The 24456-nt window shown below is 37.9% G+C and overlaps 5 protein-coding genes across 5 annotated transcripts; 1 reads left to right on the top strand and 4 right to left on the bottom strand.

Moving 5' to 3' along the window:
• Positions 1 to 2298: 2298 nt before the first annotated feature.
• Positions 2299 to 5675, bottom strand: LOC103951617 (molybdate-anion transporter). Its single transcript, XM_009363047.3, has 8 exons — positions 5465 to 5675; positions 4893 to 5037; positions 4646 to 4814; positions 3828 to 4098; positions 3383 to 3648; positions 3089 to 3304; positions 2835 to 2937; positions 2299 to 2752 (listed from the first exon to the last, which is right to left on the bottom strand). Exons 1-8 carry the CDS (start codon positions 5613 to 5615, stop codon positions 2691 to 2693), a joined length of 1383 nt encoding a protein of 460 aa, XP_009361322.1. The 5' UTR covers positions 5616 to 5675; the 3' UTR covers positions 2299 to 2690.
• A 2096-nt stretch (positions 5676 to 7771) lies between these two features.
• LOC103951613 (rhodanese-like domain-containing protein 14, chloroplastic) lies at positions 7772 to 9931 on the top strand. Its single transcript, XM_009363042.3, has 6 exons — positions 7772 to 8186; positions 8325 to 8371; positions 8532 to 8624; positions 8747 to 8885; positions 8973 to 9075; positions 9151 to 9931. Exons 1-6 carry the CDS (start codon positions 7976 to 7978, stop codon positions 9269 to 9271), a joined length of 714 nt encoding a protein of 237 aa, XP_009361317.2. The 5' UTR covers positions 7772 to 7975; the 3' UTR covers positions 9272 to 9931.
• On the bottom strand, positions 9374 to 13292 carry LOC103951614 (vacuolar protein sorting-associated protein 26A). The gene is given in 13 exon segments (XM_009363043.2): positions 9374 to 9932; positions 10164 to 10227; positions 10229 to 10340; positions 10583 to 10638; positions 10794 to 10838; positions 11035 to 11101; positions 11270 to 11381; positions 11624 to 11668; positions 11835 to 11907; positions 12048 to 12122; positions 12348 to 12422; positions 12532 to 12581; positions 13121 to 13292. Coding segments are annotated over 12 exon segments (906 nt in total). The 5' UTR covers positions 12535 to 12581; positions 13121 to 13292; the 3' UTR covers positions 9374 to 9753.
• Positions 13293 to 14268: 976 nt separating this feature from the next.
• Positions 14269 to 16392, bottom strand: LOC103951612 (AAA-ATPase At2g46620-like). The gene has a single exon (XM_009363040.3). It carries the CDS (start codon positions 15884 to 15886, stop codon positions 14414 to 14416), a length of 1473 nt encoding a protein of 490 aa, XP_009361315.2. The 5' UTR covers positions 15887 to 16392; the 3' UTR covers positions 14269 to 14413.
• Positions 16393 to 19328: 2936 nt separating this feature from the next.
• On the bottom strand, positions 19329 to 22507 carry LOC103951611 (outer mitochondrial transmembrane helix translocase). The gene is made up of 5 exons (XM_009363039.3): positions 22131 to 22507; positions 21412 to 21712; positions 20490 to 20648; positions 20097 to 20392; positions 19329 to 19988 (listed from the first exon to the last, which is right to left on the bottom strand). The coding sequence occupies exons 1-5, from the start codon at positions 22332 to 22334 to the stop codon at positions 19764 to 19766; spliced, it is 1185 nt and encodes a 394-aa protein (XP_009361314.2). The 5' UTR covers positions 22335 to 22507; the 3' UTR covers positions 19329 to 19763.
• Between the last annotated feature and the right edge of the window lie 1949 nt (positions 22508 to 24456).

The following is a 24456-nucleotide window of genomic DNA, read 5'->3' as shown; positions in this document are numbered from 1 at the left end:
ACGAAAAGTGTTACCTTAATTTTCAAAACTTCACTGAGAGTGAATGTGAAAATAAATAGATTGAAAGATGATTTAGGGCGAGGATTGGTAGCGTGGTACCTGATCTTTCCCTATTCTAATTTATTTCCTTTATTTGAGTAATCACTATTAAATTCAAATATCTTTAAATTTAGATTCTAAATCGTTGATTACAAGTGTTTAAATATGAATTATAATAGATTTTATACGAAATAATATATTTTGAAGAACATGAATATGATAGTTTGTTGTTAAGATAATAGAAATACAAGAAAAATTAACAACAAAAAAAAAAAGAAAAAAAAATAGAAACATTTGAAAAGCCGGGATCGTTATGATACTAGCGACTTATAGTTATGCTACTAGCGACTTATATTGGGTACAGCTACCTCAGTCGCGGCAACTCCACTGTATAATCGGTACCTAAGTACCGATCGTATCATTTTCTATTTTATTTATTTATTTTGTACTTTTTTCTATTTCCGTTGAATTATTTTTCTTCCTACCTTACTTTATTTAGATTCAAATTTCTTTAGATATATATCTATATCCTTGTTTTGATGCCGATCTTTCGTGCCGGAGCCACCCTCTCATTTTTTGTGCTCGGTGTGCCTCGTTATGTGTGAGCGAAGTTCGCCTTGTTTTACTTGAGTCGAGCCCGCCTAACAAAAGTTGTTTTTGTTAAAAATGCTAACTTTTTTATTTCGCAAAATATTTTTCGTGAGCATTAAGAAAAACTTTATAAGGCATTTGGAAGCGGTTTTATTGTCTATGAAGCAATAAATGTATATTTAGTAGAATATTTAAGTCAAAAATTAAAAACATAAATGACAAACATAGTAGTGAGGCCTAAACATTGTTAAAATGGGGTTCCACCCTCAAGAATATCAACGGAAAATCTTAATTTTATTTTTTTAAACTTCAAGATGAGGCAAATGTGAAAATAAATAGATTGAACGATGATTTATATACGAATTTGCAAAACCAACTAAAAACCGTGAGTGTAACCCACGTTTTTTTATGAAAAATGCCAAATTTTTATTTTCTCGTAATATTTTTTGTCACATCCCGGCCCGGGGGGGACCACTTCCCGGGTGCGCTCCACCACTGTAGCACGATATTGTCCGCTTTAGGCCCCGACCACGCCCTCACGGTTTTGTTTCTAGGAACTCACACGAGAACTTCCCAGTGGGTCACCCATCATGGGAGTGCTCTTGCGCGCTACTTGCTTAACTTCGGAGTTCCGATAGAACTCGAAGCCAATGAGCTCCCAAAAGGCATCGTGCTAGGTAGGGATGAGAATATACATATAAGGATCACTCCCCTGGACGATGTGGGATGTTACATTTTTCGTCAGTATTATAGAAACACATTATAAGGCATTTGGAAACAATTTTACAGTTTATTGAGACACAAATGTTTTTTTAGTAGAATATTTAAAACAAAAACTTAAAAATAAATGGACAAAAATTGTAGTGTGACATAAAATATTGTTGACACGAGGTCTCCATCTATTTAGAATATCAACAAAGTCTTATATGAATTTTCAAACCTCTCTGTGCTACGAAGGTGAAAGAAAATAAATTGTACAACAATTTTTGTACAAATTTACAAAATCATTGAGAAACAATGATGATTAGCCCACGTTTTAATTGAAAAAAAATGCTAAATTTTTTATTTCTACAAAATATTTCCCGGTATGAATAAAAGTACCTTATAGGTAATTAAAAGTGGCTTTACCATTTATTGAGCTACAAATATATTTTTAATAGAATATGTAAGCCGAAAACTAAAAAAATAAAATGGACAAAAATTGTAGTCAGGGCCCAACACATTGCCAAAACTAGACTTCATCTACAAGAATATCAACAAAAAGTCTTACATGAATTTGCAAAACCTTATGGTGCGATGGAGGTGAAAGCAAATAGATTTTTGTACAAATTTGCAAAATCGACAAAAAACCGTAATGATTAGCCAACGTTTTTTGTTGAGAAAAATGTAAACTTTTTATTTTTGAAAAATATTTTTCATCATGATTAAGAGTAAAATCTGTAACGCAATTGACAGTGACTTTACTATTTAATTAGGTAAAAATGTATTTTTAATAGAGTATTTAAGCCGAAATTTTTTGTTGTATGCATTAAAGAATTTATTATTAGTGATTTGGAGAGAGTCTTACCAAGTAATTTTCATTCAACTTTTAAACCGGAAAATGTGACTTTTGAGTCTGCATAAATCAGAAGCCGCACTCCAATTTTGTTGATGACAAAAACACAAAGATGATAAAACAAAATTGCATTAAGTAATCGTAGGTACACTTCAATGTCAATGAAGAAAAATGTGTGTGTGTGTGTGTGTGTGAGAGAGTGAGAGAGAGAGAGAGAGAGAGAGGCTATTGGATAATGTAAAAGAATAACGATGGCATTACAAGAAGAGATGATTTTTCCTTCCCCGAAAACTTGGCAATAAACTAATTCACTGACGTTCAACCGGATCTTCTTCGGTTCGCATCTTTGCTGGGCAGACCACTGTTTTCCTCCCACATTTTCCATCCATACCGTTTCGAAATTGAACATACCCTTAGTTAACAGGATCTTTACTAGTATGTTGAACGGATGAGCTCGTTGTCTTCGACCTTTCAAAAGTCCGGTGGTCTGTCAGCTCAGCGTCGATTATATGTTTAACGGCTCTGCCTCGCCGTCCCTCTCCTTCATTGATACCCAATCTTCAGTCTCTGTTGACAGAATCAAACAGTTCCAACCATGAGCACCAAAAATATTAAGGATGCCAAAGGATATGGTTGGAGTGAGACTTACTGGGCTTGTCTGAAATCGCCATGAGGCGCCTCTGCAAGAGACATGCTACGAAGAGGAAGATCGAGCACATACCAAACATAACTGTCATTGGAAACGCATCAACCTGCAAAGACATACAAAACCAACTCGCTAGTTACAAAAGAGGTGGACTGAGCACACTTACGTGATAACATCATGTCCGTAAGACAAAACAAGATTGCTTCACCCACATCTACAGGTCTAATGTAATTGCAAGGTCAAGAACTGTAACATACATTATACAGCACAACGCAGACAAAAATGTTGAGAGGAATGCGGAAGAAGTTCATGATGGTGCTCCTGGCCTCCTCGGGGATGTACTGAGATCTCATCTTCATGATGGACGGCCAGAATAGTCCTACACAAGCCTCAAAGGCACAGAATCCAAGAAGCTGGATACAACCAGCAAAAGAGATGCTCCCTCCTTTCACAGTGGAAGGTGCTACCAAGAACTGTTTGAAATTAGCAAAGTTAGGGAACGGCACAACATAGAATAATAAAGAAAACAATACACTGCAATCCTAACATACACTGGTCACAATGGGAAGCAGGAGAGAGGCAGCTGAGATGGCAAAGACAATCTGCATATAGCTCTCGACCCTAGGTGATTGTCGAGCCATCAACCGGGATGCAAGGGAGCTTCCAAGCATTGAAGACAACATGAAAGTGGCAAAAATAAAACCATGTGGAATGTCCTCGTCATTGGGGCTCAGAGCAGGAGTCCAGAGGAACACAAATGTATACATAGAACCTTCAAACAGAGACTGTATGGCACCCAGTAACGCGATTTTCTCATCTGAACCACATAAAAAAAGGTAATAATAAATGAGGCAGAACATAACAGAAAAATAGACCATGAGGTTGGAAAGGGAATGACAAGAAATCGCAGGACGTATGTAGGCTTAAACACCAAAGCCAACGATTAAACATACACAATTTATCATCCAAAACTATTAGTTTAAGTTTATAGTATACCAGAAGCAATGGCAACAGCAGCACCCCGGAACTGGGTAAACAAGTCCTTGCTCTCCGAAGGATCTCCATAATTCTCTGTCCATGTGCACAAAATCACAAACATTCCAATTGTGAGAAAGCATGAAGCAGCATCGAAGGGTGCCACAGGCCCAAGAGCCAGTGCATCAACCAGCGTATTTCCAAGCAACCCAGCCAAGATAGCAACAACACCATTGCCAAGAAATATTGCCTTTGAGAATGTAATTGACAGCCACTGTTGTTCAAAACCTCTCTGCACAGTCAAGATGAGGATCACATATAAGATTTATTGATACAAAGGGTTAAAATTCCGAAATCAATCAAATTTTTCACAGTTCACGCCCCCAACCAAGCGAAACAGCGCCTAGTTGAACTCATTGCCTATGTGTAACAAATAATGACATCCAAACAATTTACAAAGGCAACAATTTTTGCACCTCAAGCAAGCGATTTTTTTCTAGTATAAGCCAGTGAGCACGATAATAGTACCCTTCGAAGACAAATTCAGCCTGTTGAGTGAGGTGACCATCCACTAAAACTATACATCTAGAGTGGATCTGTGAGCAAACGATCTTAAAAAAATAGAGAACTTTAACGAAAAGCTTCCGGTACTATTCACTTTAACGAAAAACCACATTTTTACACTAAAAAGTCAATCATATACTATTCAATTTACCCTTTAGTTTGTCCTTAGCATTAAAACTTAAAATTTTCAAGCTTTTTCATTAGTTTTCCTTAAAAAAAAAAAAAAAAAAAAAAAAAAAAAAAAACAAACGAAGGGCAGAGCAACAATCCCTTACCTTGTTGTGTTCTGCAACAAGCCATGATTCAAATGCTGAAAATAGAAGTGATGTGGCAATACCGCCCAAAATACGCCCCAACATCAAAACTTTGTACTGAGGAGAATGCTTGGTGATGCAGCTCAGTATGTAAGTTATACAATAAGTGATGCACGCCCTCTTTCGGCCCCTAAATTCATGACACCATCAGTGAAAAGTTATTGAATAATCATGGAACCATTTAGCATATGACAGCGCGAAAACTCACTGTTTGTCTGCCAGAGATCCAACAATTGTTCCAAACAACATGGAGGACCCGAAACCAGCAATGAAAAGCTGTCCGATGTCGCCTTTTCCGTATCCGTACGTACTGTACAGGTAGTAGACATAAGGACCCTGCAACCAGTCCCCAGCTATCGCCATAAAACCATTAATTTGTCAGTAATTTAAACCAATTCTTCATTCAATCAGAGAAGTTCAAACATAATTAGCAAAATCCCCTCAAATTAATCTGCAACTCAGATCCAACTTCCTATTCACCAATTAAGAACAAATCAAAAGAAAATAGCTAGAATTAAAGCAATGCCAGCATCATTTTTCAACCAAGAAAACGATTAAAAATCCCAAAAATCTTATCAAAAACATGATCAAAACTATCGGAGACAAGCAGATCTCGCAAATGAGTACTTAAATTTCCACTTAAAACTCCATAAAACTCACTATTAGCATCAGATCGGATCAAAATTCATCAAATCAAGACACATGCATTTATACAAAAACGCAAACAAACACGTACGCATTGAGAGAAACGATAACTTGGGTTAGATCCAGTGGGCTTACCCATCATGAGAGAGTAAACGAAAAGGTAATTGTTCTTGAAGACGTTGAAAGTGGACGGGGTGTTGATTCGGTCTTTGTTGCTCTTGCTGAGCTCCGCCGCGGCCACCACCGCCGCTAGTATCCCGAACACCATGTAGTAGAAAACCTCCATTGTTACTCTCTGCACTCTAGAGAGACAAGGGAGAGAGAGAGAGAGAGAGAGAGAGAGAGAGAGAGAGAGAGTTTTAAGGTACGTGAAGAGAGAAATGGATTGTGTAAATATAGCACAAAGAGGGAAGACGATGGAGCTGCGATCCTCTGCATCAGCCCCTGTTTCTACAATTTGTAATGATTGGTCCTAAAGTTGTATGTTTGACTAAAGTGTGTTGACTTTGGAAACAGGTGTGGAGAAGAGTGCGAGTGCAGGAGAATCCCATGATAGAGATCGCGGGAGAGACCTACCAGGACGCGGTATGGTAATCTACCTATTTATTATGGCCCCTGTTGGGGTGATGTGACACGTGGCGACATCACGTTGCGTGATGTAGAGATTGTTTCTGTCGGTGGTACTTTTTTTTGTGGGACCAGGGATGTGGGAGTGGGTGATTTAACAGGAACAGATCTCAAATCAAAATCAGATGGTTAAGACTTAAAAGTAACGTCGGATGTTGTACCGCAAGTCTGGGTATGACGTAGACGATTTCCCTAACTTTTCAATATTTTTTTTTTTTAAACAAAATATATTATTTACAATAAAAAGAAGAATTCAAATTCGTCTTTGGCGATAATCAAATCTCAACTTTTCACTTACAAGTGAAAAATAATATCACTAGACTGTAGTATTAAGTGACACTAATTTGATGACTTTGGATTTTTTGTTGGTTGGTTTGGGATTTAGTTACACCTTTCCTATTTATCATTTATTGCAAAAATAAAATGTAAAATATAAGTTATTTATTTTTTGTTTAAGTGAGAGGCATGACCTAAGTAGGTCTTAGTGCTCTTTCTTATTTTTCAAATGCTTATGAATTAAATTAATCATAACAGTAATTAGCCACCTAACTACTAAGCGACGCTAGATGGAAACTTGTATAACACTAGTTACAAGTGAGTTTCTCATGTTATTCTTATAGTTTCTATCAAATTCCCTCTAAGTTGTGAGGTAATTCGCTATGCTTTTGTAAAAATTGTCGGACGAATAATGTGTTATGTTACCATAACTTTTTCTTCCCTTCATAATATCAAATATTAATTAAGATGTTATGTAACTTATATCCTTATCATGTAATTTTATTTGATTCGTTGGTAGGCCAATTTGAAATTAAAAAAGGCTAGCAACTTAATTACAACAACTTTTTTGGTTTTCAAAATTAAAAGATGGACAATTTTGGATAAATAGGTGTAACAGTTAATGTATTCAAAATCTTAAAATGATCACATCTGAATCAACCATTTAATAATTAACGGTCCAGAATATCTTTGAATACCTTAGATCACAAGTCATGTCCTAATTAATGCCTACCATATTATCAGCAGATGGTTGATGCTGACTTATTACAATTAATAAGAAATGGGATTCCTTTAATTTAATAGCATATTCTCCCTTTACTATCTATCCTGTCGGAAGATTTTTAAGTGTATCGAAGACACAGTCTAGTATCAAGTGTTATAAATTCATAATATAAATGATTGAATATTTAAAAAAAAAAAATCAATTACTTGTATTACAATACTTAATGTACCGAGTCGTATTTTTTGCACCGAAAAATTTGTCCATACCATGAAGCCATGGAGGAATGTTTACTGTGCAAATTATTAATGAATTATGCAGCTTTATGTAATTCAGGACCAACGGCAACGGAATCTCTCTAGTCCTCCACTATGGGGTGATCAGGGTATGTCGCAGCGTCCTTAATGATTGGACCCATTCATTTTTCATTCAATTTTCAAGTTTGTTTTAAGTAAGTAAACATGTCAATACGAGCATAATTGATATGTAAAAGAAGAAGGATAAAGGTAAACGAAAGTCAGGTTGGAAGGAGCATTGATCTTTTGTAAGTTGAAATTCTTTTCGAATTTTGTGTCTAAAGCAAACGGATCTGGAAATTCAAACTAATCACTTTAAATCATGCGGTCCTCATTAGCTAGCCCATCCTAATATCCCACTTCATAAAAAAAATAAAGTCTTTAAACGGTTCGGATTTCCGAGTCGGTCTGCTCCGGACATAGAGATCCTCTCAAGTCGATCCATGTTGGCCAATATGGATGGTCCTACAACAACTGAAACGGCAAAAGACCTCAGAAATATCCACCACAAACTCAGATTCTGGGAAGAGAAAGAGATAAAATCCCATAATATCCATGGCCCCTCATTTACTTCACTCAAAAAATAAGCACTCAAAACCTCCCAAAACACCAATTCCAATTGTTTCTCTATTGAATTATTGAAATTATTGATCCAGATTATTTAGATTATAAAGCTGCTGATTTCTTGGGGTTTTTGGAGGCCATAAATATATATATTAGGAATTAATGGCTTCTCTGACTTCGATCACACTGAACCAATCTTCTTCTTCCCCATTGGGATCATTGGCTTCAAAGCATTGTCACCATAACCAGAATTCCTGCTGGCTTACAGCCGTCGGATCAGTCAGATCATCATCATCAGCATCCACAAGGCAACGGTTTTCGTCACAGGGCCTCAGAATCCGTAGTGCAGCAACAAAACAAGCCAAAACGCCAGGTACAACTGTACAGCCTGTATTTACGTATATCAGAGTAGTTTAGAATATCGCTTTGTACAAAAAAAAAAACGATGACAACTGTACTTTTAATCCACCCTCACATGTGTTTCTTGATTATCTTGTTTTGGAGAGGTTAGCTGAAGAGGACTGGAAGACTAAGAGGGAACTTCTCCTACAGAAAAAGGTACACTTGATTTCATCTGAACAGATAGAGTTCAATCAAAGAACATAACACGTGAATATTCCGCTCTGATACCATGTTAGAACGTTAGCATTGAACTAAGAACAGAAGTAGAAGTTGATCTTCAACAATCGCCAACGCCGAAAATTTGAACAATGTGCAGGTGAGGAGTGTGGATGTGAAAGAAGCTCTGAGGCTTCAAAAAGAAAACAACTTTGTGATTCTTGACGTGCGCCCTGAAGCGGAATTCAGAGAGGTTTGGTTAAGTTTTCTTCAGTCGTGATTGCATTTGTCACCCTTAGCGTCATGCCAATCTCCGCAGGCAAGTTTGAGTTGGCTAACTAATTACCGGAAAATGAATGTCTGTGGTGAATGTAGGCTCATCCGGCGGGGGCGATCAACGTGCAAATATACAGGCTTATAAAGGAGTGGACAGCATGGGACATTGCCCGCCGTGCTGCTTTTGCATTTTTCGGCATCTTTGCCGGCACAGAAGAGAACCCCGAGTTCATATCAAGTATGTATAAGCTTTGCTTTGTCCGTAGACAACTTTTACAGCTACAGAAACACCAAATAATAACAATGTTGTGGTACATGATAACAGGTGTGGAATCGCAGCTAGATAAGAAGGCAAAGATAATAGTGGCTTGTGCCGCCGGCGGTACGATGAAACCGACCCAAAATCTCCCAGAAGGTCAACAGTCAAGGTGATTCAGTTTAATTTCTTCCTCCTCGAGACTTCGATTCATAGCAGAGTTGATCACTCACACCGGTCTCTGCAGATCATTGATAGCAGCCTACTTGCTCGTCCTCAACGGTTACACGAATGTCTTCCACTTAGACGGCGGACTTTATGCGTGGTTTAAGGAGGAGATGCCATCGGTCGCGGAAGAAGAAGAGTGAAGTGCCGGTGGTGGTAGCGGTATGAAAGAAAGATGCTTCTACGGAGCAAAGTTTTGTTCATAAATGAATGACTGCGTGCGTGTGTGCCAATGATTTCTCGGATGCAAATTGAATGTTCTTGTAATGAAAATACCAACAATGCATAGTTCAGACATAGCATGGAGAATTTGCCTCAAACCAAAGGGTTTATTTTCTCCAATGGTAATTCACAAAGGTAATTGGAGAAAACTCACAAAGTTAAGACACAGGATGATTGCTACAAGATGTATCATCACAGCAACCGGAGATCGTGTCCTTTCCACCACGCCCCATGTACACAACGCGTGACAATCCCGTATCAAAGTTGCAACTCATCTAGAATAGCAAGTCATTGAAGCACGAAAAGGTCGAATGTTTTTAAGCTTTACAAGGTGCCAAGAGAAAAGTTATCTTCTATTCCACATTAATGGATCAAATGGTGATAGCACGCGAGAGATGAGTGATCATGACGTCTCTTGAAGCCTGTATATAGTGATTTCTTGCTGCTTGAAATACCGTCGGTCCTCTTCATCAACCAGAACAAGATTCAAATAATACTTCACGCTGAATTTGTTATTGATGTTGCGATGTGTTGGTGTGAGTTCATAAGGGCTAAGAAACAATCTAATGGGAATTGATTCACCTGAAAAAGGCAAGCATGTGCATGTAAACCATTCATCTATGGACAGTTGAAGAATTGCAGCAAGCTTTAGACGTAAATCAATATTTCCGAAAAACTTCATTCACGTTTACCAGACCATCCCAGTTGAAAATACAAATGTGCTAAAAAGATATTTCAAATTACACAGCCATCACCCACCTGCATGAGCATAAACCTGGATATATAAGAAAGCGGAAGAGTTAATGAAGATACCTCTTACTGGAGCACCATCCATCAACTCAAACTTAGCAAGTGTCTCTGTCTCAACATGGGTATTGGGCCCCTGACCCTGTTGACTCTCGACGCCTGATCTCCAGATCCATATTCTTTATTTTGATTCTCACAAGAAGGAAATATATCTTGCCAATAATAACATCTTTCAGATGGTACCTGTATATCAAGTATCAACACACCAATAATTAATGCCAAATTGTTCTCTTTTGTTTTAATAACAACTCTAGGCACGAAGTTCTTGTACAAGCCCGCTATATACAAGTGCAATCAGGCTATGGTTGTAAAGGCAATGAAACGTAACATTTGAAAACAGCCATTGTTTCCAGGATTTCATCTCATGCATATAAACCACTAATGATAAACACAAAACCCTGAACATGAAATGCATTTCGACTTACTTGCTCTTGTTGTACTCAAACTCAATGTGCAGACAATCTTCGATTCCGACTTCCATCTGCAAAGGCAATAAAATTAGAAGACGATCCATTGAGGGAGGACTAACAATGGGGTGGCTGTTGCATCACACTAGATAGATGCACCATAAAATGGAATTAGGTAATGGATGAATAGAAGTAAACTTTTTTATTGCATTCCTTATTTGGTACTCACCTTGATGCTATTGTTAATAGATGGAGGTGGGGAATAGTTGCGAACCTGAAGCACAGAATGACATCAATACAAACTATGAGAATGCTACATGACTAGTGAGTGTGAATGGTACAGATGATCACTTATATGGAAACACCGTAAGTTGTAAATTGTGAGCAGGTTATGGAAGCATAGATAATAAAAAGTGACAATGCACAATGCTCAAAAGATCCTGGTATTCTGAGAGAGAGAAGGAGACTACCACAAAATCCTGATATTCCACTATGCTGCTACCATAACCACGACTAATTGTGACTTTCAGAACATACCTGGGAAAAGAAAACTTACAATATGTCATAGCATGAATTAATTATTATGAACATGATGTTTTCCATCTACACTAGTGTAGAAAAACGTAAAAGGTGCCAATAGATATTTACTTCAATAAACAAAATAAGAATGAAAATATAAATAACTATCAGTGTCTTAAAACTTACCTAAGTCTCACATTCACCCCATTGTAAGTCTCATATGGCATCTCAACTGTAGAAAACTCGAAAGGATATGTTTTCCTTTCATATATCTCTCCAGGAACATCAAGTTCACGAACTGTTAACAATAGTAATGCACTTAGAGCTTTGAAGAATACGGTGGAAGGGATAAGCAACAAATTTAAAGCCAATTAAATGGAACACAGCACCTTTTTTTCTTCAGTAAAAAATTGGAACGCCAAAATTATAATAGGGTTCATTTCTAATGTAAAAGGTTGTAAAGAAAGTACCAAAATCAGTAGTTTGAAAAACTGAGTAGAAACCGTACAGAGCTAATGAATGAAGCATAAGCAAACTCACCAAGAGAAGTAAAGTCATAAAAGTTGCCTCTGTCAAAGTACATCTCTGCAACATAAAATAAAGTCTATTAGAGTGCTAGCAATTCGATTAGCATGCTGTCAACCAAAAACCAAACCTCATGCTATTATTTTCACATCAAACCTCCATCATCCCAATTCATCCAAAATATAACACAGGACACTAGCAAGACAATAAAAGAAAAAAACAATACCAATTTGACCGAGAAGCTCGACCTTAACTCCATTGTGTTCGACCTTCTTCCCTTGAATTGGTTCTATATTAATCTGACAATGACAACAAAGAAAGGAAATATCTTTAAGAGGTGATCTTTATAGTCTAAACTACTCAAAATCAATTTCCTCAAGATTCAACCTTTGTGTACTATAATGCTTATCATTTAAAACAATACAATCAAACAATTTACCTTCCCAGAAATGTTTTCTTGACTTTGAAAAAGTGGGACCAATACTGCTTGGCCACTTTCCTTCTTTAAAGGGACCTACAAAAACAGATCAGAAATGAGGGGAAGAAGTATGCGATTTTCCAATCCCATACAGTTGTATTTTGGATAATAGATTCGCAATTAATAAAGCCATGGATAAATAAACCACTAAATAAAATGATCTATTGGAACTAACAAGGAGCAAGAGCTACCATCTATAATATGTACGATAACGATCTTGAAAGGGAAAATATCTCAATGTACTGTTTGCATGTAGATTACCTGCTTCCGAGTTTTGGCATCAGAAAATGTGATTGAAATGTTGCAGGATGGTTTGAACGCTCCAATTAAGTAATTCTGCGACAAATTTGAAATGAGCCATATTAATACTACAAAGAATTCCTCGCGGTTTATAACCGGACTAAACAATAACTGCAGAAACCATTAGCTGTTCATGAAACCTTACCATGTTGATCAGGATAAAAACCCCAGTTCCTAATAGCTCCCTCAAGAGACCTGCAAAATCCAATGTGGACAATTCATGCCTCAACACACATTATAAAGCATGCCTATCTTGCTAATCGTGTATACCAAACACTAAAATCATAGTTTCCCTTAAGACCCGAAAAGTTCACCTAAATAAACTTTAAAACTAATAGTAGTCAACTTAAGACACACATAGCTTGCACTTCCAAAGGTGCAAAATTTACCTGTTTATGCACAAAAAAAAGTTGTTCTAAGCTCGTAAACCACAATTTACTCATTAATCCTACAATTTAAAAAGCTAAAACCCCAATGCATGAATTGTAACCTAACCCAAAACAGCTAAAATGCACAACCACCCAGTATTTCCAAGCTCAAAACTTGTGCCCTAATTCTCATAGATAAAAAGGATTTCCCAATTTAACTGCATATATACCTAATTGGCTCTAAATAGGTATAAAATGGGGAACAATTGAGATCAAAATTCAACCGATCATCAGCCTAAATCAGAAGAAAAGTAAATTTAAAGCGAAGATTGAAAACCGAGTTGAAGATTTATGAATTTCACGTACCTTATGACGACGAATAGAGAGATCGGCGAGCGCTGCGAATTGGGGTTTTAGGGCTGACGGAGAAGAAGAGCGAAACCACCCCTTGATTGACGGTTGGGAATGGGACTCAAAGTCTATTGCTTTCTTCTTCAAGCCATGATCGCTCTCACGTGCGAGCACGTGACCGAACCTTTGGTTTTCCCTTTGGTTTTTATTTGATTTAAAAAAATCTTACATTGTTTGTGAAAACTTCCAAGTTGCTTGAAAGATTGCAAATAACAAATGAACAAAACTTGTCTTATTACCAGTTACATAAAATATATGTTTATTTATTTCATCACATTATTAGTTTCGTAATAGAAACTTTCGATACGATGACGTAACCAATAAATACTCAATATAGTCAACTGACTCTTCTCATATTAATAAATTACGTATTTGTATATGTTCAAAGTATTTTGTATATATTATTTTCAAGGCATGACTCTTCTCACCGACGGAACCTTCTATAAAATAAAAGCTGACATAAATTTCACAAATATGCAAATTCTGAGTAGTTGACCAGTATGTTTCTAGGACTCATAAGATTATAAAATAATAATAATAATAATAAAAGGAGAATATGGATGCTAAATATGATAATAGTTGTGGTTATTTATGAAATAAATTTTTATATTACTGAAATTTACTACCCTTGCATGGAGAGGCATTATTATAGCACCTCAACCCGTAATGGGGTGAATCAATCAACTTGACAAAACTAAAGATTTTGTAGCTATTAGATGATTTTATTTTGTTCTGTTTTGTTTTTTTGTTAATTTGACGTTTTTAATAGAATTTCTGGCTACATCACAATTTCAACACATACCAAACTTAAGCCTCAACCCTTAAAAGAAAGCCTCACCTAACAAAAATCGATGGGTAATGCTAGGGAGATCAATTTTTTAAAACCAAATTTACAAACCAAATGAGTAGATGATTGAATTATTAATTAAATGTCAATTAACATGTTTATTTCTTATTGAAAACACATCATTTGATTTACAAAATTTGGTGCACGTAGCGTACCCAAAACGAAAACTTTGACTTGTCAAAATAGTTAGGCGCCTCAAAAATATGGGTCATTGGCTTAACCAGGTCAAATCAAATTTTGCACGTATATTTCCTCATTGTCCATAGAAGTCATTTCCTTTAAGCTTTTGAATTAACAAAAAATATTCTAGTAAAAAAAGAAATTAAATCCGTCGTCAAGCGTTATTTTACAATGGGACTAGGTATTTTGAATTTAAAAAATAAAGAGAAATACTTGTAAAATTACGAATTCACCCTTTCATGCCGCGAACCATCCAATATTTCCGCAGAACTCGAATCCAACGGCGGTTCTTCCTTCCTCCGACTTCCCATTCTGAAAAGACCGTACAATTTCTTAAACTCCCTCACCGTGTGAACACTCTCCCGGCAAAAAACGCCGCCGGGTTCGCCCGACTCGTCGACCGACCGACCCGACGAGCTATTCGTCAACGCCTGCGCGGCTTTGTTCGCGTCCTTCTTACTATCCACATGCGTCTGCAACGCCGAGATAACCGACTTCAAAGCCCGACTCGGCGAGCTCCGATTCGAAATCATAATCTCGCCGATCTCCGCCGGGCTCAGACTCGCGCCGCCGTGGAAAATCTCCTCCACCTGCGGGAACAGCTTGTGTTCCTTGAGCCCGAGGTAAGTGCTGGCCAAGCTCTTGAAAGCGGAAAAATCGCAGAGCGGAAAATGGATGGGGACGTCGACCCGCCCCGGCCTCAGAACTAACTGGTCCACCTGATCCTTACAGTTCATTGTGAAAACCAACACGCGCTCCTCGCCGCACGATGATACGATCCCGTCCATGAAATTCAACAGACCGGACAAGCTCACAGCCGTCGATTTCTCCGTCAAGAAACGGTCCAGATCCTCCACCACGATCAGCGACTTCGGCGTCGTTTGGAGAAGAAGCATTTTCAGATCGGAGTCGTCGGTGACTTTGGAAATGTCGACGTCGTACACGTCGTAGCTCAAGAACCTCGCCATGGCGGCGACGAAGCTGGTTTTTCCGGTGCCGGAGGGGCCGTAGAGCAAAAAGCTCCGCTTCCAAACGCGGCCTAGTCGGTGATAATACTGCTTCGATTTCGAGAAATTCTCGAGATCGGACCGGATTTTATTCTTCAGCTCAGCGTCCATCACGACGGTGTCGAAGGTGGCGGGGTGCGTGAATGGAACCGATCGCCACCGTTCGTTTTCGCTGGAGAGGTTCATGTAGAGATTGATCTCTCTGTTCCGCTGCTCGATTTCGTCGGCGACGGTGAGGATGTGCTGGAAGTACTGGCGGAACACACGGCGCTTGTCGGACCGGTTGATTTTCAAGACGAAGGAGCGGATTCCGTCTGACTGGGATTTCTGATTGGTCCAGGAGAGCTTGGCGCTGAGGAAGGTGTCGTGGACGGCGGAGTTGGCGGCGTCGTGCTGGAAGAAGATGTCGTTGGATTTGGCGCCGGTGAAGAGGTTGGTGAAGTCGGAGTCCTCGATGGAAGGGAGGGAGTCGAGGTAGACGGAGATCTTCCGGTAGAGCCGGTTCTCTTGGAAGTGCTCGTTGAATTGCGGGATTTTGTAGAATTGGTAGACTCTGAACCGGTCCGCCAAGGATTGCCATAATTTTGTGAATTTGTGAACCAGAGATGTTTTGGACACGAACCGGAGAACCAGAACCAAGGAAATTGCAAAGAGCAAGAAATAGAAAAATACCATGAATCCACCCATGATAAATGAACAGTTAGCCCAGCTAAGCCCACCGCAATAATAATTGTAGGCACAACCTGGTACTGGCCGAAGAACCTCCAACGCTTAAGTTAACTAATTACAAAGTGATTAAGCACATTAACGGAGTTGTATCTAGATTTTGAGCTTCTAAACAAAGGTGAAGGTATTCTGCCTTCACGGGCACTTTCAAGGCGAGGTTGATGATGCGTGGTACTAACCGAAGAGCCTCAGCTACTAAAGTCAGCTGAATTCGAAGCTAAATTTTGGGTTGCTAAAATATGCTCCTCGTGCTATTGGGTTGAACTTAATTTAATGAAATCAAAGGAAGATATAGGGAGAGAGGAGTGGAGGTGATGGGTGAAGATTTAAAATAATATTTGGAGGAGGAATGAGGGTTGGGGGAGAATTTAATGAGGTTTGGGTTGGGGGAATAATATATGGAGACGGCTTGAGCCGGCCAATCAATGTTGGGTCAATCCAAAGAGCAACAATGGGCGTGTACGTAGAGAGAAATAGGGAAGAAATGTAGATTGTATTGTTCGTCTTTGGCTGTGAAACGATGACCAACGACTAAGGACTCATTCTCCCTAATATTTGTATAACTATTTGGACGAGATTATTTAATAATATTGCATTTTAGAAGACTATTCACATGCGCCCCGGTTTTATTCAATTTTATTGACCAACCAAGCCCTTGGTTTAACTGTTACGGGGATGGTGAGTGGTTGGGAATGAATTTTGAACTCGTATTTCACACAATATTTTTTAAGTTTGATTACTAACGTTGGTGACGTAATTGGTTACTACTACATGACAATGCAAATTAGGTATAGGAAGTGACGAAATCTACTTAGATTATGGGTTCAGGTGGTGATTTTGCTAATGACCAAAGAAATGGTCAAAACACGCTTCAAGCACATAACAATGCGTGTTTGGTCTGAAATATACTGTTATATTGACATCCGTTTGTAAGTATACTCTAACACGGTTATCCATTAGATATAGGAAGTGTCCATTAAACTATCGGTTGTTAGCCACAACCAAACAAAAAAAAAACACTATTGATCCGGTTGGTGCTTCGAATAATTAAAACACATAATTTTTACATGATTAATTTGAAATATTGCTCTCCGACTGCAGATTAGGACCGGTGAAGAAATCTAATAAATTATTGGTTTCGTTGGTGGTGGTGGTGCATAGCTAATAACCCAGGGCGCAGGGAGATCTGCTAGTAATAGTCGTGACTTTTCCTTTTTTTTTTTATAGAGAAAGTTTCGAAAAATGCGTGTTCACGACTATTATAATATTTTAGTTTAAGAATATCTTGTCATTTGTAATAATACAATATCGAACTAAAACATCACAATAACGGTAAACCTGCTTCGTGTTAGTTTTTCTCCCTCTCATGCGTCGGCCGTCTTATATGTCCCACAGTGAGCTTGTAGTCAAAGAGTGGTTTTGCTCACCAACTGCGACCTGGTTTTTGTTTAATCTTCATTAATCTAGCTTCAAACAGGATGATCATTTTCAACATGCAATATTAATTAATATTTCAGTTGTCAAACATATGGTGCTTGCTTGAGTGAGGGGAAATGACTAATGCAGTTACGCAATAATACAAGGGGTTTATTTGGATTAGTTGTGTCGAGATTTTAGAGTCGGATTAATGGTCTAGTCTTATTTACATTGATATTGTCTCAATTTAATCATTTATCACAAATATATCAGTACAATTAAGTATAAAATTATTTAATATAAATTGTAAGTTTGTTGTTAAATTTCCGAGGTGAGATTGCATTCTTCAACAAATTTATTTTGTCAAATTTCTGACGTGAAACTACGTTCTTCAACCAATTGTGCGTTGCAATAATTAAGAGAGCCAAGGGCACGTACTAATGTCCACAAAACTAGTATTACAAGTTAATTGGAATCCAAAGGAAATTAACGAATTGTTGATTCTGATATATTGATATTGACTTTGGATTTTTTTGCTCGGAGTCCACGCACTCAGAGATTTTAGACCATTCAATTTCAGTCTTACGGTTTCATTTGTTTATCCTACTAGTCCACTTCACAAAAATTCAAAAACTTGAACGGCCTTGATCTTTTTCTCTCTTTTGAACAATCCAAATCTTTTAATTTGCAGGCTTCGACATAGAAATCCGAAGTGAATCTCATCCTAATTCGGACGTCTCACTTTGCTGAAATTTGTGGCCGCAGTAATGTATTTTATATGGCTTACGTTTGGTAGAATAACTTGATGGGAGCTCGATACCACACCAAACGTCCACTCTCGTGTTATACATAGTGCTTTTGTTTTCTGTCAATCAAGTAATATCTATGGTCGGAGTTTTTGTAAAGATAACTACCTTGTAACTGGATGTATTTTCTTTTCGAATGGAGAATCTCTCATTTTGTTGCGATTTTCCGGGGATAATTTTTTTCAATTGTCACCTGCACTGCACAGGTTGGTTTCAAAATTTCAAGAACAAGTTGAACTTCAGCAGTAACCTTCGTCCATTCCCTGCAATAATTTTTCAGTATTTATAATGGACAGCTGTATAGTGCTGCCAATATTTGTTAACTAACTTGCAAATTGCAATGTTTCGTCTCTTGATGTCGTCTAAAGGGCTCGTTTGAGATTGCTTTTATGAAAAGCACTTCAGTTTATAAGCTCTTGTTACAAGTGCTTTTATTAAATCAATTCAGTTCATAACGCATATAAATACGTAACAATTAAATATTTAAATGCCTTGGAAAATGTTTTAAATGAAATCAGAAGTGCTTTTGCCTGTCAAAAACGACTAAAAGCACTTCCACGAGTTGCAGTTTTCTAGTGGAAAAAATGTGGTCCTGAGACCCTCAGGGTAATGATATGCCCCACTTAACTGAGTGGCCTCGACCCCACAACCTAAAGCTCCCACCCAAAAATGAAAGCAACTGCTCTACTTCCAGCTATGTCCAGGACGATGGTCCTAATCATTCTGCTACCTCATGCAACTTGCTCACCATGTGAATCATGCATTGTTAATCACCACACACGCTCACTAACACGAGTTTAGTAGTATATTTAATCATTTGTAATAGGGTTTGTCTGTTATGTTACTTTGCCTAAATCGCACCGCTTTAGAATAATATATCTTTGTCGTGATCATATGTACCCTTCATTTATCCCATAGTGAATAGGATGCCATATTGACCCGAGTAACTTGACATGCTCAAGTGACCCCACACATCAAATGATGTTGCACAAAGTAGTATTTATGAGTCCCATAAGCATGAATTGTCAGGATCCGCATCCGCCCTAGCACACAACTAAACCTAGCATTTCCTAACGATAGTTGGTTTAGGGTTGAAGGTACCCTTGCTGAACTGTTTAGTCTTGCACATTTAACTTGAGAGAAGTTGCAACAAGAGCAAATAAAAACTTGGAAGGCAAACGTTAAATGTCAAACAAAATCACCCGCTATAAACAAGGTTTACAGAGAAAGGTTTATAACAGCCAATGGTTTGATTTGGAACGACGAAAGTTTGACGATACAAAGCAGCTCCTTCATATCCAACAATCTGTCACTTGCTAAATCACAAAATGATCTTAGGCACCATTCAAAACGATGGAACTACGTGAATACTTCGAATATATGTATTGTAAACCTAATACAAGATAATTGTACTACTGCCACGAGTCTAAAGGTGTGGAGTTCAACATGTCACCGATAGGAGAAACACAAGGGTTTCGCCGGAGGAATACCCCATGTGAATATATCACTCATCCCGTGATGTATAAGAGTTCCATATACACACGGGGATATACACCTTGGACACCCAAGAATCCCCTCACCTGTGGAGGCTTGTGGCTGGATTGGAGGTTGCGATTTCAAGGGTCCTGTGCATCAGGTTGAATATTCAAGATTTGGACCACGTGCCTCGTAAGCTCATTAATTGCAGCTTGAACTGGATAATCACCCGTCTCTCTGTTCCTTGACCACCTTGGTGATGATTGTGATGAGATCAAGCCAGTATAGTCATTTGCAGCAACCTTTGTATGTTTGGACGTTGCGAGTACATTTTCCAAATCTAACTGGGTTAATGGCCTTGGTGCCTGAAGAAAGAAGCGTAGACCAACATTCTCAGTACAAACAAAACCTGCAAGCCTATTACTAGAGCTTAAACTACCAAGATAAACAATGAAAATACCATATCTACTTACAGAAGATTTCTTTCCATTCTTTTCTTCATTTAGTAGGTCTCTGATAGGAAAATAGGCTGCTTTCTTGCAAAGCTCAAGTAGATCCGAACCTGTGTAACCCTCAGACAAGACGGCTAAACGGTCATAATCAATATTGTCTTCAACTCTCTCGCCCTTCAAAATCACCTTTAGTATATCAGCCCTCTCTCTTTGATTGGGTATCCCAATCTCAAAGGCCTGAGGAAGACGACGAAGTATTGCTTCATCAAGTTCTGATGGACGATTAGTAGCAGCAAGAACCATAACTCGAGCATTCTCTGCATGAACAATATAAAATATCAAACCAAATGCCCTATCCAAGGAAAGAAAAAGAAAATTCCTATTTCAAGAGAAGGGGAACAAAAAAAAACTTACGATCTGTAGTAAAGCCATCCCATAATGCCATGAACTCAGTTTTCATGTTTGTTAATGCCTCATGATCTGTATTTCGGCGCTGACCCAAGAAACTATCAACCTCATCAATAAATATGATAGCAGGCTGGAGTTTATAAGCCAAGCTAAATACAGCAGCAACTGCAGAAGAAAATATAAACATGGTAAGCACAGTAGATATGAAAACTACAAAAACTTCACAATCCTTGTAGAAACAAGCATAATTTGAACTCTTGAGGTAAAAGCAACAAATATGCATGAACTTTTCCTTGAAAGAAATAGGGTCTAAGAAAGGATGGCTTCAAAGTAAGAGGTCAGTCGTCCCAATTAACAAGTTAGATCACAAAATAATTTCTTTTATACAGCCCATTTTGATTCCCAGTTGCATAAGTATCGAATTAGTTGGCTTACTTGACTTATTAGTTGAGATGGTAGGAAAAAGCGCTATAAAAGTCGTAACAACATGGTTATAGTTGTTCCATGGGTTTAGCTAGTTGAGTAAGTTGTGAGAAGCACATAAAAGTATGGACGCTACCATATCAAAGCTCATACGAAGTTATCTTTCTTATTAAAAAAGGCCCATATTTCATCCAGCACACTCCGTTTCTGTACTTCACAACCATACAATACTAACAATGATATTCCGATAATAGAGAAGTAAAAGATATTGTCTGAGAACCAAAGAAAATCTAAATGGTTCTACGCATAAAATTGCTATGGTAAGGACCAAGGACAACTTCTCAGTACATGAAGCTAATAAGATTGACCAGAATTAACAAATTAAAACACTGCACTGAATCTGAGATAAAGATACAGGTTATGAAACATGCAGAATCAAATTGAGAAGAGACAGTAGAAAATCATATACTCGAAAATAGTCCGTTTTAACATGATCATCACTCACCGAGCTTTTGTGCATCACCAAACCATTTGCTCATCAGATTTGATATCCTGAGATTGATGAAAACAGCTCCAGACTCCTTTGCAATAGCTTTGGCAAGCATAGTCTTTCCAGTACCTGGTGGTCCATACAGCAAGACACCTTTTTGTGGACCAAGAAGCTTCCCATGGGAAAACAAATTAGGCCTCTGTAGCGGAAGGATCACTAGTTCATACAAGGCTTCCTTTATAGCTTCCAGTCCTCCAATAGATTCAAATTCTACTTCAATGTGGTCGGGGTTTATTACATCGCAGGCTATAACATCCTGATAACGAATACTATATCAGCATTAATAAACTGAAAAGTTCAAATCGACAGGTCAAGAAATCTAACGGTATCATTCCAATTTTATCGGATGTCCCGAAGTCATTCAAAATAATTTCACACTCACATACCAAGTATTAACAAAATAAAACAAATTGATTGCACCATAATGCATAAAGGAAAACAGCAAAAACGCCTGCATTTCAAGAAAACAGCACGAAAAACCCTCTAAAACCCAAACAAAAACTGCATAAAGAATTCATCATCTCTCAAAGTACCACCTCAAAATTCACATATTACAAAAACCCATATCACTATTATCCAAAATTTATTATTATTTCCAAAAATAAATTAAAAATCCACGAAATAGCAAGTTAAGAACAACCCAGAAGCCAGAAAAAAAAAAAAGGCCTCTTTACCTCATAAGAATTGGTGTTAATAAGGGGGCGACCGAGTCGCTTGGAGATTTCCTTCTTGTTCTCCATCGCCTTCTTTGACGCCTCCCGGTTCGGGTCGAGATGCCGGAGCCCCGCGAACAAAACCAAGCAACTCAACGCCGCGCTCGCCGCGTACAGTATCAGTTCCTGCAGAAACTTGGTCTCCCTCTCCCCTGAACCTCCCATTTGAAAATTGCACACAAACTTGACTTAATTCCCAATTCTAGTGCCCCTCTGCAATTATAGCAAATTAGGGCTTGGAGTTAAGAAGCAGGGGTTTGGATTGGAAGCAGACGCAGGGTTTGCAAGGGATAAGAGAGAGGAGGACGAAAAAGTGCCCTGCTCGGCAGACAAGTTGAGAATTTCGTTTGGGGCCGTTGGCTTTTCGAGGGAGTTTCAAGTCGGCCCGTAACAGTTTGGGCTTGCCTTTTGGTGGTGTTGAATATGGTCTAGGCCTAGGTTTAATGTTTAGGCCATGGGCTACCTCTATGAGTGCGTTGGTTACACCGGACTACATTTAAGAGATTAAGTTGAACTTGCTTATAACAGACTAAACTGGATTGATTTAGTGAAACGTTAAGTGCAACATCAGATTAAAAACCAAAATAATAACAAACTATAATAATATAATACTTAATACAAATCTATTAATATTTTATTGTTATGCAACATTTTTCTTTTTTCTAAAATACTCTCCACCCTCCCTAAAAACTTATCTGATTTTCTCCCTCTTTGACCTCGTCCCATTCTCTCCGTTTCTCCTCCTTTTTTTTTTGCAAAATTTCAGATCTTTCAAAATATTTTTACTGCAAGACGCAGATTTTTCAAGAGATTTTTTTCAATCACTGTCCTAATTTTGCAGGGTGAGATCGTCGTCCCTCTTTGCCATATCGAATTTTGCAATGGGAGAATGTCGTCTTGATGGCGGTGCTGGTCTTGCGCTTGCACGCTCATCTTATGGGGATTTTTGTAGGTGGTTTCTATCAATTTTGGTTTTGACGAAGACCGTCGGTGGGGATGTAGGTTCGTTGTAAACTTGTTGGACGACTACGAAGATGATGTGAAGCAGATTCGACGAGTCCTAGGCGAAGCAAAGAAGGTGTTGGAGACGGGACTATCAATCCCCTCCTTTTTGGAAGGTCTCGCTAAGGCCACTTAGCGACGCTTCTAATCCACATGAGTCCGACTTAGTCCCATTAAAGTCAGTTCATGCTCATGTCAAACACATACTAGGAATCCGTGTTAAGCTAGTCTAGTCCAGTGAAACCTACCGAAGCCAAAAACTCTCCTAAACCCTAAACTGTATTAATGTAGGATGAAGTGAATGTGAATTTGGGTGCACTGACTTGACTAACGAATATAAGCAATATTTCCGAATTCTCCTTACTAAGTCAAATAAAACTGAGAAGATACTTAACATACAATAAGACGTGTATAAAACTACAGTTTTGTATCTATTCGATTTGTAAATGACTTGTAACTTAATTTGTTAAGAGCATTCACTCTTACACCTTAGTCCCAAGTTCGATTCACACCTTTCCCCTAATGTTGCTTACACATATAAAGATATCTTTTCAATTTTAGTATTGATTAAGAATTCGTTTGTGTGTATTTTTAGATATTTATGTGCGATCTGTAAGTTCATAGGTAAAACTCATACGTAAATCAATATAGGTGGCAGCTAGCATTTAAGTGCCACGTATGAATCCTTTTGGCTCGAGGTTGTGACCATAATTTGGCATTGATGGTAACAGTAGTCAAACTCCTCCTAAACTTTTCCGCACCCAGAATAGTGTGAGAATGAATGTACATTATTATTTTGACATATACATACATAAATAACTAGAACATGAAGATTCCTACTTTCACATAAATAAATAACTTAACACGATGATTCCTACTTTCTAAAATTCCCAGTAGAATTCAAGTGGCAGAGAAACAAACAGAATTTCATATATACAATTAAAAATATTATAAAATGCTGTGCAAAGAATACGGAGTGGTATGTCATATGTTATTATATAATTAGAGAAATTTATTTTTAGTATCCTTCTATTTATGTAATATCATGTGATGTTCTGTCACATATTCCGAGCGCAATGAAAATTCTCTTCTTATGGACTTTTTTTTGGCTAGAGTGTAGTACTACATTCATCTTCTTTTCACAAAGTAGTACTACATTCTTAAATTATCTATTAGTTGACTAATGACATCACGTACTACAATTAGCTGTCCTAATCACATTAACATATTAGTGGACAACGCAATATATTTGTGGTATTTAATTTAAGGGGAAACTTGATATAAT

The sequence above is a fragment of a genome, unplaced genomic scaffold, assembly GCF_019419815.1.
Source record: "Pyrus x bretschneideri cultivar Hongxiangsu unplaced genomic scaffold, Pyrus_bretschneideri_v1 Contig4, whole genome shotgun sequence".
Lineage (NCBI taxonomy): Eukaryota > Viridiplantae > Streptophyta > Magnoliopsida > Rosales > Rosaceae > Pyrus > Pyrus x bretschneideri.
The sequence above is the reverse complement of the archived record's forward strand: the minus strand, read 5'-3'. Positions and strand labels throughout refer to the sequence as shown.